The sequence below is a fragment of the Hipposideros armiger genome, unplaced genomic scaffold, assembly GCF_001890085.2.
Source record: "Hipposideros armiger isolate ML-2016 unplaced genomic scaffold, ASM189008v1 scaffold_45, whole genome shotgun sequence".
NCBI classification, from domain to species: domain Eukaryota; kingdom Metazoa; phylum Chordata; class Mammalia; order Chiroptera; family Hipposideridae; genus Hipposideros; species Hipposideros armiger.
In genome coordinates this window covers 4,988,114-5,001,418 of record NW_017731395.1, presented here as the reverse complement: position 1 = coordinate 5,001,418, position 13,305 = coordinate 4,988,114, and the positions used below count along the sequence as shown (strand labels likewise).

The 13,305-nt window shown below is 41.9% G+C and overlaps 1 protein-coding gene across 1 annotated transcript in view; it reads left to right on the top strand.

Moving 5' to 3' along the window:
• The window catches only part of TP53BP2 (tumor protein p53 binding protein 2), a 187,140-nt gene that overhangs the window by 131,740 nt on the left and 42,095 nt on the right, over nt 1-13,305 (top strand). Inside the window, exon 3 of the mRNA XM_019639597.1 lies at nt 9,045-9,192. Coding sequence (XP_019495142.1) covers nt 9,045-9,192 — 148 coding nt within the window. The remainder of the gene's footprint in view (nt 1-9,044; nt 9,193-13,305) is intronic.

Below are 13,305 nucleotides of genomic sequence, written 5' to 3'. Positions count from 1 at the left end.
ACGTCCTCCACAACTAGACTGAAGAACAAAAGGACAGCAACTTGTCTGTTCCCCTTCCCCCAATTTCCCAATAAAAATCTTTTTAAAAAAGTGGGATGAAATGTATAACAGCACCTTTATATAAAATAAGACCCAGGCCCACAAAACAACAACACCCCATTTAGAAGAAAGCATCCCAACATTAAACGTACAGAACTGTTGGGGTACGGGTGGGATTAACTAGTTAAATACACAAGTATATTTTTAGTTCTTTTCTTTGTTGCTTATGATAGATATTGGAAGCAGAATAGCCTAAAGTGAGTTGCCTTGGAGGATAAATTCAGAATTGGAAATCTATCCAAATCAAGCTTTAGGCATAATTGAAAGGGAAAGAAAAGATTTCTTAAGTTATCCTCAGATAAGCAGAATGCTCTGTTTTCTTCATTTGGGACACTGTCTGGCTTTGAGAAAGCCATGCTGAAATGGCACCACACATTCTCGCAGACATATTTCTTGATGGCTAATGACACGGACGGACTGTGTCATGTTGTAGTTGCCTGTTAACTTTCCCATTCTCCATGGAACTTGGAATCTCTGAAGCCCAGGATCGGTTCAGTGGAACAAACACATATTGCAGATTTGCTGTGTGTGAGATACTGAGAGAGCATTTTTTAGGGGAGGAGAGAAACTGGGAGGAAGCATTTAAGGACCAAAACGTCTGTCCTGAAGGAATTTATAGACCAGTAAGATGGAGGAGAGAGGGAGGGATGCAAACAACTACAGTGTGAGTGGGGCAAGTTTGCTGCTGGCTGGAGGGTGTGCGGGGCAGATGGAGGGGATTGGAGGCCGTTTCTTGGTTTCCTTGAATTATTCTAAAAGGATAAGGGTGACTTTGACACTAAGGGACAGGGTATAGGGAACAGGAGAACTCCCCTAGGGAGAGGAGTGAGGAAAAGTGTGGGTTTCTTAGATTTCTCATTTGGTGGTTTGAGGCTGTGACTGTGGAGCAGATAATTTAAAATAAGTTTTAAGACTTAATGTGTCTCGTAATCGAATGGAAATTCTTTGAAATTCAAAATATGCAAAGATGAATGCTAATATATATGAACCTGTGATGGTTTGATATTGCTATTGGGTTAATTGGGATAGTTTAATTGGTACTACATACTGGACAGATTAATATGCACTGTTATCTGCTGGGTAAATAACTAATGCTGTACATTTACAGCAAATTACTCAGAAACCTGGCTGTATGGTAGGTACATCCCTGCTTATAACTCTAATGCAATGGTTTTCAAACCCCAGTGGTTTGGCTGGGCCCCACTTGAAGGGTTTCTGATTCAGGAGGTATGGGGCGGGGGTGGAGCTGAGACTTTCTGTTCCTGACGTTCCCAGGTGACGCTGGTGCTGCTGGTCTGGGGACCACACTTCGAGAACTAACTCCAGTGACTTTTCTGTTCCTCGGAAGCCTGCATGCCCGATTCTTGACCTCCCATGCCCTGTGTGAGCCTGCCCCCATTTGCCTCTCTGCCCTCCATGTGGGCCTGCGTTCCTCATACCCTGACCTTCTTTCTGGTCATGGAACACACTGAGCCCATCACCATCTCCGGCTCTGCATGCAGTGTCTTCCCCCAGACGGTTCAAGTGGCCGCTCCTTCAGATGCCTCTCCCCTGAGATGCTTCTAACCCTGACTAGCCACCTCCCTTTCTCTGTCACATCACTTTATAGAACTTGCTCATTTGTTTATGATCAGTCTCTGCTCCCTGCCCCAAATAATGCAAGCTTTTCCATCACTGTAGTCCCTAAACTGTGCTTTGACCTCTAATAGAACATTGGTAGATGTAACTCATGGTAATTGATGAAGATTTGAGAAGCAGTTGAATGGCCTTGGGTGTAAAGTCTAGGCCGGAGAAATAGCTCAGAAGCCTTACTAAGGCCTCTGAGCAGGATGCTCTGACAACTGGAGGAGGGTTGGACCAGTCATCAGGGAGGCTGCAGTTTCTTTGAGGGGAGGACTTGAAAGCTTTTCTGTCCCTGCAGCCCCCAGGGAGGCTCCACAGAGACCCCTATAGGTCGCCCCCCTCATTGTTGGGGAGAATGGAAGGGCAGCCCAGGCGGGGTGACAGCAGCACCTGCTAATTGGGTGGCTGCTTCCCCACAGCCGGGTGGAGCCTGTCTGAATCCCGGGGCCAAGCAGAGCAGTGTGCAGTGACCACTGGAGCCCACAGCCGGGTGGGTCTGTGAGGAGCAGGAGGCCACTGGCAGGGTTTGCGTCTCATTTCTAACCCCTTCCAGCGCTGGAAGCTGTGCTCAGGCTGAATGGCCGTGTGCATCTGAGAGTGAAAGACGCTTTGGTTGATGTTACTGTTTCTTAATTAGATCCTCCAGCTGTATCATAGTGTTAAGAGGTGTTTTTCTTAACTTGGTTATAGGAAGCCTGGTAGCTGCATCCTCTTCCAGAGAGGAACGTGGGACAGTCCTTCATCAGGAGTGCAATGCAATGTCAAAGTGAATGATAATAGTTCATATTTCCCTCGCCACAGAGAATTATTAAACACAAAACCATCCAGACTTTTTGCTGTAATCTGACTTCCAGCGTTATTACCTGGTTGTCCCTGCGGCGAGTCTCCAGGGGCTTGTAAGATTTGGGGAGGATTTATGTCACTCTTTTTACAGCTTGTTCATTTTTCTCTAAAGGACATTTTTTACCCCCTTTCATATTCTTTTTTGTCTTAGGTGAACCTAAGGGATTTGAGTTTTTATAAAACAAAACTCTGAAGGTATTATTGCAAAGCTTAATTTCTTTCCTTTCTGTGACAAGGAACACCTTATACTCTTGGCTCCTTTTTTCTTTCTGTAGAACGTCACATGGGTTTTTAAATCAAAGGAATAAACTTTAACCTCTGACAAAAAGTAAAATTTCTTATAAATGCCCCAGCCAGTTTTTTTTTAAATTTCTTCTTGGAAAAGTCTTCCAAATTTTAATCTGAAATAGTGCCTCTTTGAAAATGAGTCATTCTTATTAATAGCATAATATTGTAGTTACAGTGAATACATGTCCTGTAAAAATGGAACTCTTAAAAATAAATCTATGACCCATTCTTTTTAAATGAAAATTGTCTGTGACTTTGGGTTTTTTGGCAGGACAAGTGTTCATTTGGACACAACTTGGGCATGAATCACTGTGCACAGTGTATGGAGGTTGCCTGGCACAACTTAGTCTGACATAAATAGTGTTTTAGCTTTCCCAGACATTTCTTTCTCTTCAGATTGATCACTTTAAGAAACAGAAGCAAATAATAATCACATTTACCATTTTAATGAAGTATTTTCACATTCTTTTATCACAGTTTATATTATGTTCATGTACTTCCAGATTGTAAAAATACATTAACATTGAGATTTAAATTTTTTTTTAAGTGACAGCTATACCTGCTCTCCTAATGCCACTGATTTCATTTGTACGTATTTTTTAAATGGTTATAATCTATGACTTGATATTCTGCCTTGTAGCTTTCTCTTACCTTTTTTCTAACACATAGCTGGGTCATAGTTCTTCCACCAAATATTTTAGCTTTCTCATGCTTAACTTTTCCATGTTCCTGGATATTTAGTTTTCCATCTTACTGTTTATAGACCTAACGCTGGAGTGAAAGTCTTCAGGCATTTAGAGTTTTCTTCTTTAGTTATTTCTTTGGGATGAATTCCCACAAGTAAGGTTGAGGTGTACATAATTTTATGGCTTTTCACATATGACTCGTTTTACTTTCCAAATGGGATTTTAAGCAACGTATCACCATCATGTTGAGAGTTTAAACAGTGTATCACCATCGTGTCAGGATTTTTAACATTGTGTCACCATCATGTGGTTGAGCAAATGAGTTTTTTACAATCTCACCTCTTTTGGAGTTTATTAATTTAATGATTGTGAGTGGTACCTCATTGTTTTAATTTACATGTATTCCCCCCAGGTTTTATTATTTATATTACCTTATAGGATCTGTTATATCTTCTGCCCTTTAGTTTTACTCTGTCGTTTATTGATTGATCTCTCCTCCTGTAGTTCATACTATTAAAAAAAAAAATGAAGTCCCTGATTCACAAGTAGGAAACAAGTTTTAATGTCACTGAGAAAGGCTGATTGGTACTCACTTCTGCCAAGAGAAGAAAAGCCATCTACTCTTGTTGGTAAATGTTGTGAGCATTTTCAGATGCCCCAGGAATTATTGTCTTCGAACTATACAGGCACGTCTTCAAAGGCTGAGGTGGTGTTTTGGTCTGATTATTGCTGCACTCTTTATGATGAAAATAATTTAGCTCAGAAGTTCCCAGGAACACATTTGCAGCTTAAGTTAGTGAGAATGATCAAGTTTCTCACAACAGCCTCCCAGGGGTGATAACTCTAGGGAACCCATTTTGCTTGGTTCTGTATGGGAAAGAAGCGAATGAAGTCATTTCTGTTTTCTTGGAATGTGATGTTTTATGGTGTATTAGAAAATTATAAAGTGTCAGGAAAAGATGGCATTTTGGAAGTAAGGTTACTATAGCTGCTTTTTTTAATGCTTTCCATTAATCTTTGCCTCTTTGCTGAAACCTCCATCTATCTCAGATCACAGTTTTTTTTTAAATTTCTGAATTTCCATTTCACTACAAGTCTCGTTTGTGTAATTTAGTGCTAAACTGTTCTCTAATTTTTCCATGAGTAAATCTTATCTTCCTTAAGAGATTTTTATGTCTCACATAATAAACTTGTAGTAGGCCTTTTTCATTGTGATATAATTCACATACCATAAATTCACCCTATAAAGTGTACAATTCAGTGGTTTTTAGTATTATATACATTCACAAGTTTATGGAATCATCAGCCCTGATTCCAGAACATTTTCATCACCCCAAAAAGAAGCCCTGTACCCCATTAGCAGACACTCCTCCAGCCCCTGGCAACCACTAATCTGCTTTCTGTCTCTAATGGTTCACCACCCATGGCCTCTTAGATTAAAATCCACCCGCCTTGCCCTGGCCTTAGAACTAGAACAATGGTTCTCAGCTTGTGGTTTCCAGGCCAGCAGTATCAGCATCACAAGGCAGCTGATTAGAAATGCAGAATCTCCGTTCCCTTCCCAGATGGACTGAATCCGAAACTCTGAGGGTGGGGCCAGCATCTGTGATTCACGACCCTCCATGCCAGGGTTGTGGACCAATGGCCTGTAAAGTCTCGCGTGACCCAGACTCTGAATTAATCTGTAGTGCTTTCCCCTTGCTCCCGCTACAGTGACCTTCCTCTTCCTCAGCTGTGACCCGCTTGATCCCTCTTCAGGGTCTTCCCATTTGCTCTTTCCTCCACTGGGACCTTTTCCCAGACCTTGGCTGGGCTTGTGCTCTCAGAGCTTAAGATCCTTGCATCCAAGGCCTCTCTAACACGCAGATGAAGTCGCTGCGTGCGAGCTTAGACAGGAAGACTTGCCCCCAGCCTCTTTCGCTTGTGCACCCCCCCCCAGGTTCACTCTCCGCCTTTTCCCACCCAGCTTTGTGCCCCCAGAAAGCTGGCTTCCCCTGCCTAATGACCACTAGTTGGGTTTGCCAGTGGGGAGTGTGTGTGTGTGTGGGGGGGGCGGGGGGGGTGTTGGACGGACATAGTGGGAAGGGGCTAAGCTGGGGTACGAATTGTCCTCCCACCCTCCCTGTGGGCTGACTGTCCCTCTCCACACAGCTGTGTCTCTTGAATTTTGTACCGTGTGCTGTATTTGCTATTTAGTAATGATTATCTCTACTTTAGAGCTTAGACCATAAGATAGATGGCCTGTAAATATTGAATGAATGAAAGAATGTTGAAACAGAAGCAGGATGACTGTAGCATGATAGAAGCTAAAGAAATGAGGGGAGGACACAGTCTGTAATTTCTCTGAGTCTGTGCTCTATACTCTGCTATACCGTGTATCGTACCTGAAAGAAAACTTCCTGTGAAAATAAATCAGATGTAAATCTGTAAAATGCAAGAACAGCTTCAGGATTTATTCATTCATAAACACGTACTTACTGTTTGCTTGTTAATACCGGGCTCCGTTCAAGGTGCTGAGGATCCAACATTGGACAGACAAAACTCCGGACTGTATGGAGCTCACATTCTAGCAGGGAAGACAGATGATAAAAACAAGTAAATAGAATATGTGGTATGTTGGTGACTGCCGAGAAGAGCCATAAAGCAGGGCGGCGTGTGTGCGCGTGTGGGTGAGGGTGGTGTGGAATTCTCAGGAGTGTGGCCACGAAGGCCTCACGGAGAAGCCAGCATTGGAGTAAAGACCTGAAGGAAATGGGGGAGCAAGTCTTGTGGCCCATAGGGAAGAGCATTGCAAGCAGAGGAACAGAAAGTGTGCAGGACACACGTTGGTGCCGAGAGAGGAGGGGCACAGAAGGAGGTGAGGGTTGGAAGGGAATGGGGCAGATGCTGGAGTGGGCAGCTCACTCCTCAACTCCTCCAACGAACTCCCTCTCCCTCTTCTTTCCCCTCCCTACCTGAACTACAACAATCATGCAACAAAGTAACTGGTTTTCTTCCAGAACTGGCTCTCTCATTAATCATTGAATTGTTCAGTGCGCTCGCGCACACACACGCACACGCGCGCACACACGCCTCTGTGCCCCCCACTCTCATGTAGTCACTAGATCCTGTCTTTTCTATTGAGCCTACCCTTTTCTCTCTGTCCTCCTTAACCACTGTCTTCATTCAGGTCCTCACTTTGTGCGTGAACTGCTAACTTCCTACTTGTAGGCTGTTGTAAAGATGTTGGCTTTTACTCTGACACTGAATAAACACCTAAAATCAACAGCAGCTCTTTGGGAACTTAATGACTCTTATTTTGAAGATGAGGAGGCTAAGATTCTGGGAGGTGACTGTGACTTCCCTAAGGTAGTCTAATTATTAACAAACCTGGGGTTAGGACCCAAATGCCCTGCCAGGGAATCTGCAGCAATGTCACATTGTTGGCCCAGCATCGAGGACTTCAGTGCAATTACTGAAATCACCGCAGAGCTAATCTTCATACAGGAAAGGTAGAAATGGGGTCAATTCATGCACTTGCCGTTCATACCAGTGTTAATCCTCTGGGTGTTCTGGGGAAAAGTAATCTTAATCAGAACACATCTCTCATTATTTGTAATTCTACTTTTAAATAAACAAAGCTATTGTTTTTCAGAAAGTAAAATACCAAATCGCTATTAAAGTTTGGGTTACTGTGGTTAAATAGAGCCTTTCCTGATATTCTGCTGTAAGGGACAGCTTAAAGAGTAAAGGATGGATCAGAAGAACAGAATTGTACCCTGACCCCTTCATTTTAGTAGCCACGTAGATCACTCCTCTGAGTCTTTTTTTTTTTTCTTCCCCATTTATAAAGAGAAAATAACACCTCTGCTTATCTGAGAGTTGATGTAAGTTTCTGAGATAATGTGTGTGAAAGCACTCTGAAAGATGACATTACATGGTAAGGTGCTGTTGCCTTTTATTTGTTGATACAGAGCGTGTTTAGTATATAGACTGTATATTAAGTATTTCTGTATTTAATAAACATCTCTAAGTTTTATATTTACTAGGGAAACAGTTACTATTTTTGAAGTGTTGAACTTCAAAGAAAGTTTTGGTGTGGGTTGGGAGAATAGAGGAGAGAAGTACTATTTCATACTAAAGTGTAAATTATTTCTGTCATTCAGCGTGCTGTATATTTTGCCAGAGCAACAGCTGGTGGAATTCTGTGAGCTTCGTTAACCTTTGTTATTTTTTTCAAAGCCTGATGATTTTTTTGTAACAGTTTTAAAGTGCTGCCTTGTTGGCCAAGATGAGGCCTAGAACTATGTATCTTTATGTAATCAGTTTATTAGCCAGAAAGCTTCAGAGCTCATACTGGGGAAACTACAGGTTTTTTTTTTTCCTTGTATTTATTTCAATAGTACCAACTGTTGTAATTTTTCTGGGTTACCTGCTAGTTGTAATGGGTTACCTTCTGTGTTTTCTGAGTTACCTACTTCTTTTATACACGTTTATGCAAGTTCAGAGCTTTGGTGGCAAAGAAATGGAACTTGGATTCCCTTAAGAAAGCATGGGTTATTGCAGGAAGGAGCCAGAACTTCCCCCCTACCCAAGCTGAGCCCACTGACCCAGTAGTACTTCTTCTTGTGCACGTTCTTCTTACTTGTTGAGTTGATTGAACACAAGGGTTTCCTCACTGGTGTTGGCATGAACAGTTTGTTTGCTGTTTCACTCAGTTTCTTCAGCACTGGGAATAAACAACACCGTTTTTTGGTAATTTAATAGGTGTGAAAATGTGAATTCTTTAGTAGTGTTTTTAAGATAACAGTGTCTATTTTTACTGGGAGAAAGATTGTTAATGAGTTTTAGATTTAAATCCTGTGCTGGCCTGAATGTTAATATACAAGGTCACGTATGTTTTAGCATAACAGCCAATCATTTCTACTCATACCTGTTGATGAAGTCTTATACTTTAAAGCAGGCATTTAATTTGATTAAAACATTTTACTTTTAAAAGTACAATTTTTTGAATAGGTAATATATGCACATGGTAGAAATATTAGATTTCCCTCCAAGCTCTGTCCCCTGCTCCCCATCCCCATCTTCAGAAGGAGCGCATGCTGTGTCCTCATGTACCCTTCCAAAAAGAGGCTGTGCGTAAACGAGAACAGAAGCACGCATCCCCTGACCACCCTCACATCACTGGACTGACAGGGAGATTGTAGTGTGGGTCTGGCACACTAAGTCCTGTACAAGTATTTAGTAAACAAGTCATGTAAATAAAAGGTCAGAGACTAATTTGACCTTTAGTGTGAACTGGTTAGACTGGACTCCAGGGCTCCCCCAGGGTTCCCCAGGCCCTGCTCCTGGAGGGGGCGGATTTCTGGGTACCCCCTCCCCACCTTGGGCCGGGGGACAGCCATAATGTTTTGCTGAACATTTGCCCTTGACTGAGACTGTTTGGGGAAAGAAATGTGGGTGAACAAAAAGTGACCACCATCCGCGCGGACAGTACTGCTAACGTGTTTCTCTCTTTGTTTCCAGATGTTTCTGACAGTGTACCTCAGCAACAACGAGCAGCACTTCACAGAAGTGCCAGTTACCCCGGAAACAGTATGCAGAGATGTGGTGGATTTGTGTAAAGAGCCCGGCGAGAGCGACTGCCACTTGGCCGAAGTGTGGTGTGGCTCAGGTGTGAGACCCAGGCCGCCTTGTGCTTTCGTCATTGCGTCTCTTATTATCACTGGTTTTCAGACGCGGCGGTGTGTGCTGCTCGTGTTTATCCACAGAAACTGTAGAATAGCACGTCCATCAGGAGACACAGCTTTGTTGTGACATAAAGTATTTTTGCTGTTTTCTTTTTCTGCAACACAATGAAGCCACCACATAGAAATGGTCAAAGGACAGGTGGCTGACACACCAGGTGGAAGCTTCTGGGGTGTTACGGTAAAATGTATGGTGCCCCGTTTTTTTGTATGCTTAGGCTTTGCTAAAGTAGAAATTCGAGGCATCCTGATTGTTTTTGCCCTCTTGAAGTTTTTGTAGGTCTTTCGGGAAAGCTATTCAAGGTTATTAGGAAAAGCTATTCAGTGTTGGCAGGAGGCAGTGGTGAAATCATAGGCTTTATTTTAACCTTAAAATCAGTCCCTCAGGATAGTTCTTTGGAACTCTAAGATGGGACGGCCTTGTTTCTTTTGGGCCCCGTGGGAGTTTGTAGGTGTGGGAGTCATTTTTCATAAGCTCGGCCTTGTTCCTGTACAGCCTGGGTGAACTCCCACTGTCTCCTTTTGCTGCTCTGGGGGTGCCAGGTCACACACTGTGTTAATCGGGTTCACACCATTCATGAGACCTGACTTCAGCTGAGCGCTCCCTTCTTACCAGGCAAGTCCTCTTATTCACCCTGACTTCCCTGCAGGTGGGTGTTTAGAGTGCCTTCTGCACTCACCTGGAATTGCTTACTCTTCACCTTCACATACAGCTGGATTAGGCCATTTGCATGAAGAAACCCAAGCAATCCTTTTTAAATGAAAATTTGATAGTTTGACTTTCCTATTGAAACTCTGGAGTGGTTTTTTTTTCTACTTAGAATAAAATCCAATCCCTTGACCTTAGACTGTGAAGTCTTATAGGGTTGTTATAATTTGATACCATTTCTTTCCTTGCCCCCTCCTGCATCTTTTTTTTATGTTTCTGAATAAACCAAAAAGTAAGCTCTTTCCCACTTGAGAGCCGTTGGCACTAGCTGTTCCCATGATCTGCATCACCCTCCCTGCGTATTTTGTCATTGCGGATCCTTCAGGTCATTTGGATTTCAGTTAAAACGTTACCTCCTTGGAGAGGCTGTTTTGAGCATCTTGCTAAGCTCTCTATTATATCATCCTGATTTAATCCTCTCTATAACACGTCACTTTTATATGCCTCTTTAATCCTTCAAGCCCCAAACACATGCACTAGTAGGTAAACTCCCTGAATAGAGACCCTGTTTATCTTGTTCCATGCTGTACCCAGTTCAGGGACAGTGCCTGGTCTCCAGTGGGTGCTCAGTAAATATTTACTGAATGCGTAAATGAGCTCCTAGTTGCTTCTGGTCGCCTCCTTGCATTCAGCAAACTACCTTGCTTTATGTTTTACAGAGATGGTTGAAACCACTCTTTGGAGTCCCGCAGTTTCCTTCCTGGGTACTTGCAGTCTCTCTGACTGTGTGCCTACCCTTTCTTCTGATTTTCTTAGAGGAAGAACTGTTCTTCCTCTTTCCAAGGCTCACTGTCTTCCCTGAAACTACTGGTGCCCCTACTCCCTTGCCTCACTAATATCTTTCTCACTTGTGTTCAGTAACCCTTAAATGTGGTGATGATGTTTAATGGATTTTCTTCGAGTTTTTTTTAATTAAAAAAAATGACAAATGACACTTGGATGTGTTCTTTTTGTAAAAGAGAAAATTATATAGTAGATAGAAAGGAAGTCTCTTTCCCAAACCCATCCCCTGACCACTTGATGTAATCGCTTATATATATATATTTTTTTTTTTTAAAAGATTTTTATTGGGGAATTGGGGGGATGGGAACAGTGCTGGGAAGTTGGGGGAAGAGGAACAGACAAGTTGCTGTCCTTTTGTTCTTCAGTCTAGTTGTGGAGGACGTTGCTTCACTGGCCCAAGTTGGCACCATCATTGCGCTCTTCCCGAGCGAGGCAGATCAGTCGCCAGCCTCTGGACGGCCGCTCACTGTGGCTGCTGGCTGCTCACGCTGGCTGCTGGTTACACATGGTAGCCCATGGCAACCCACTGCCACAGGGACTGCAGCCTACGCCGTCACCGGCAACTCACGACTGCCCAGCTCCAGGTTGAGCTGTTGTTCAGCATCTTAGCTGTGGAGAGCAGGGCAGTGTCACTGGCCCTCATATGTGGGATCCGAACCGGGGCCCTCTGGCGTCCCAAGCCAGTTCTTAACCATCGCACCACTCGGCCGGCCCATCGCTTATATTTTTAGCAGATAACTTTTCAGACTTTTCCTCTGCATTTATGTGTAACTGTAGAAATAGTTTTGTAGATTGTCTCTTCCTGTTTTCTTCTTTATGTAAATAGTGTCATACATATGAACACCCTGCAATTGACTGTTTTGCCTTACAACATAGCTTGGAGCTCTTTTCAGGTTAGTATGTATAAATATCTACATCATTATTTTAAATCATAATTTTCCATCATATGCATCAGCTAGAGTTGATCTAATTTCTTTATTCACAAACATTTACATTAATTTCACTCTTGTTTTTATAAATGCTGCTATAAAAATCCTTTTAGGAGCTTCTTGATCACTTGCAAGCATTTCAGAAGTGGAATTGCCTAGTTAAGTGGTCACACATTAAAAAATTTTTATTGGCAGATTTCCCTCAGCAAAGGCTATAGAAGTGTACACTCCTACCAGTTATTTTTAATAGTATCCCTTATCAACAATGGATACAATATACATTCCATTTTTTTACAAATTGGTAGTTATAAAATAGTCACGGGAATGTAAATTACAGCATAGAGAACATGGTCAATAATGTTGCAAAAACTATGTGTAGTACCAGGTGGGTACTAGACTAATCGAGGGGATCACTTCAGAAATTATATAAATGTCTAACCACTATGTACACCTGAAACTAATGTAAAATAATATTGAATGTCAAAAAATTACTATTCTTACAACAATAATAATATATTAATTTTTGCTAACCTGATACTGCCCATTTTTTTATTAGGTTATTGGCCACTTGAGTTTCTGTTTTTAAAAATTTTTTTTCTCCATAGCCTTTGCTCATGTTTCCTTTGGCTTTTGCCTTTTCCCTCTTGACCTATAGGCATTAAACAAAACAAATGAAAAACCCCTGTATTCTGGACCTCAGGCATATTTGTGGGAAATCCCCTAAACATACTCTCCTGTTATTTCATACTACAAGTTTTAAAGTCTCCCTTTCCTCCTTTCCCCTCCCTTCCTCGCCCCTTCCTCGTTAATATTTGTGACTAGTGTGAATTAGGGATTTAATATTTTTTCCCAAGTGGATAGTGAATCTTCTTAAGTGCCTTACTGAACAGTTGGCTTCTTCCTCACTGCTGTGACCCATCACTTCATATCTTATGTTTATATCTCACCTAAAGTTATGTTTCTTTCAGATTTAGTCAGTTTGTTTTAGTTGTTTCTTCTTGTTTAGGACAGAACCAGTTTTAATTACTATAGTTTCATAATGTATTAGGTATCTTTAAGGCAAGAGCTTATTTCATTCTTCTGCTTTTTTTCAAAAGAAATACCTGAGATATTCTTGTAGATTTTCTTTTTCGGATAAATTTTAGAATTTCCTTGCAACGGTTCTGTGAAAAATCCTGTTGAGATTTTGATTGACTGCAGTGAATTCATAATTAATTTGAGGGCTGTCTGTGTGGTGGCGTGATTAAGAGCAAGGTCTTGGGTATCAAAATGCTGTCTCTGTCATTTACTAGCTTTATAATTTAATGCAAGACATTTTAACCTCTGTGATCCTCCAGTGTTTTATCTGCAGAATTGGGATAATAATTGAGTGTGTCTCATAGGACTGTGTGAGGATTCCAGGAGATAATATTTGAAGGGGGCTTAGTGTAGCCCCTGGCACATTTAGTGTTATTAACTCTCAGTAAGTAATAGCTATTATGTTTTCAGCTCCTTTTTTTTTTTAAAGATTTTTATTGGGGAGTTGGGGGATGAGAACAGTGCTGGGGAATTGGGGGAAGGGGAACAGACAAGTTGCTGTCCTTTTGTTCTTCAGTCTAGTTGTGGAGGACGTTGCTTCA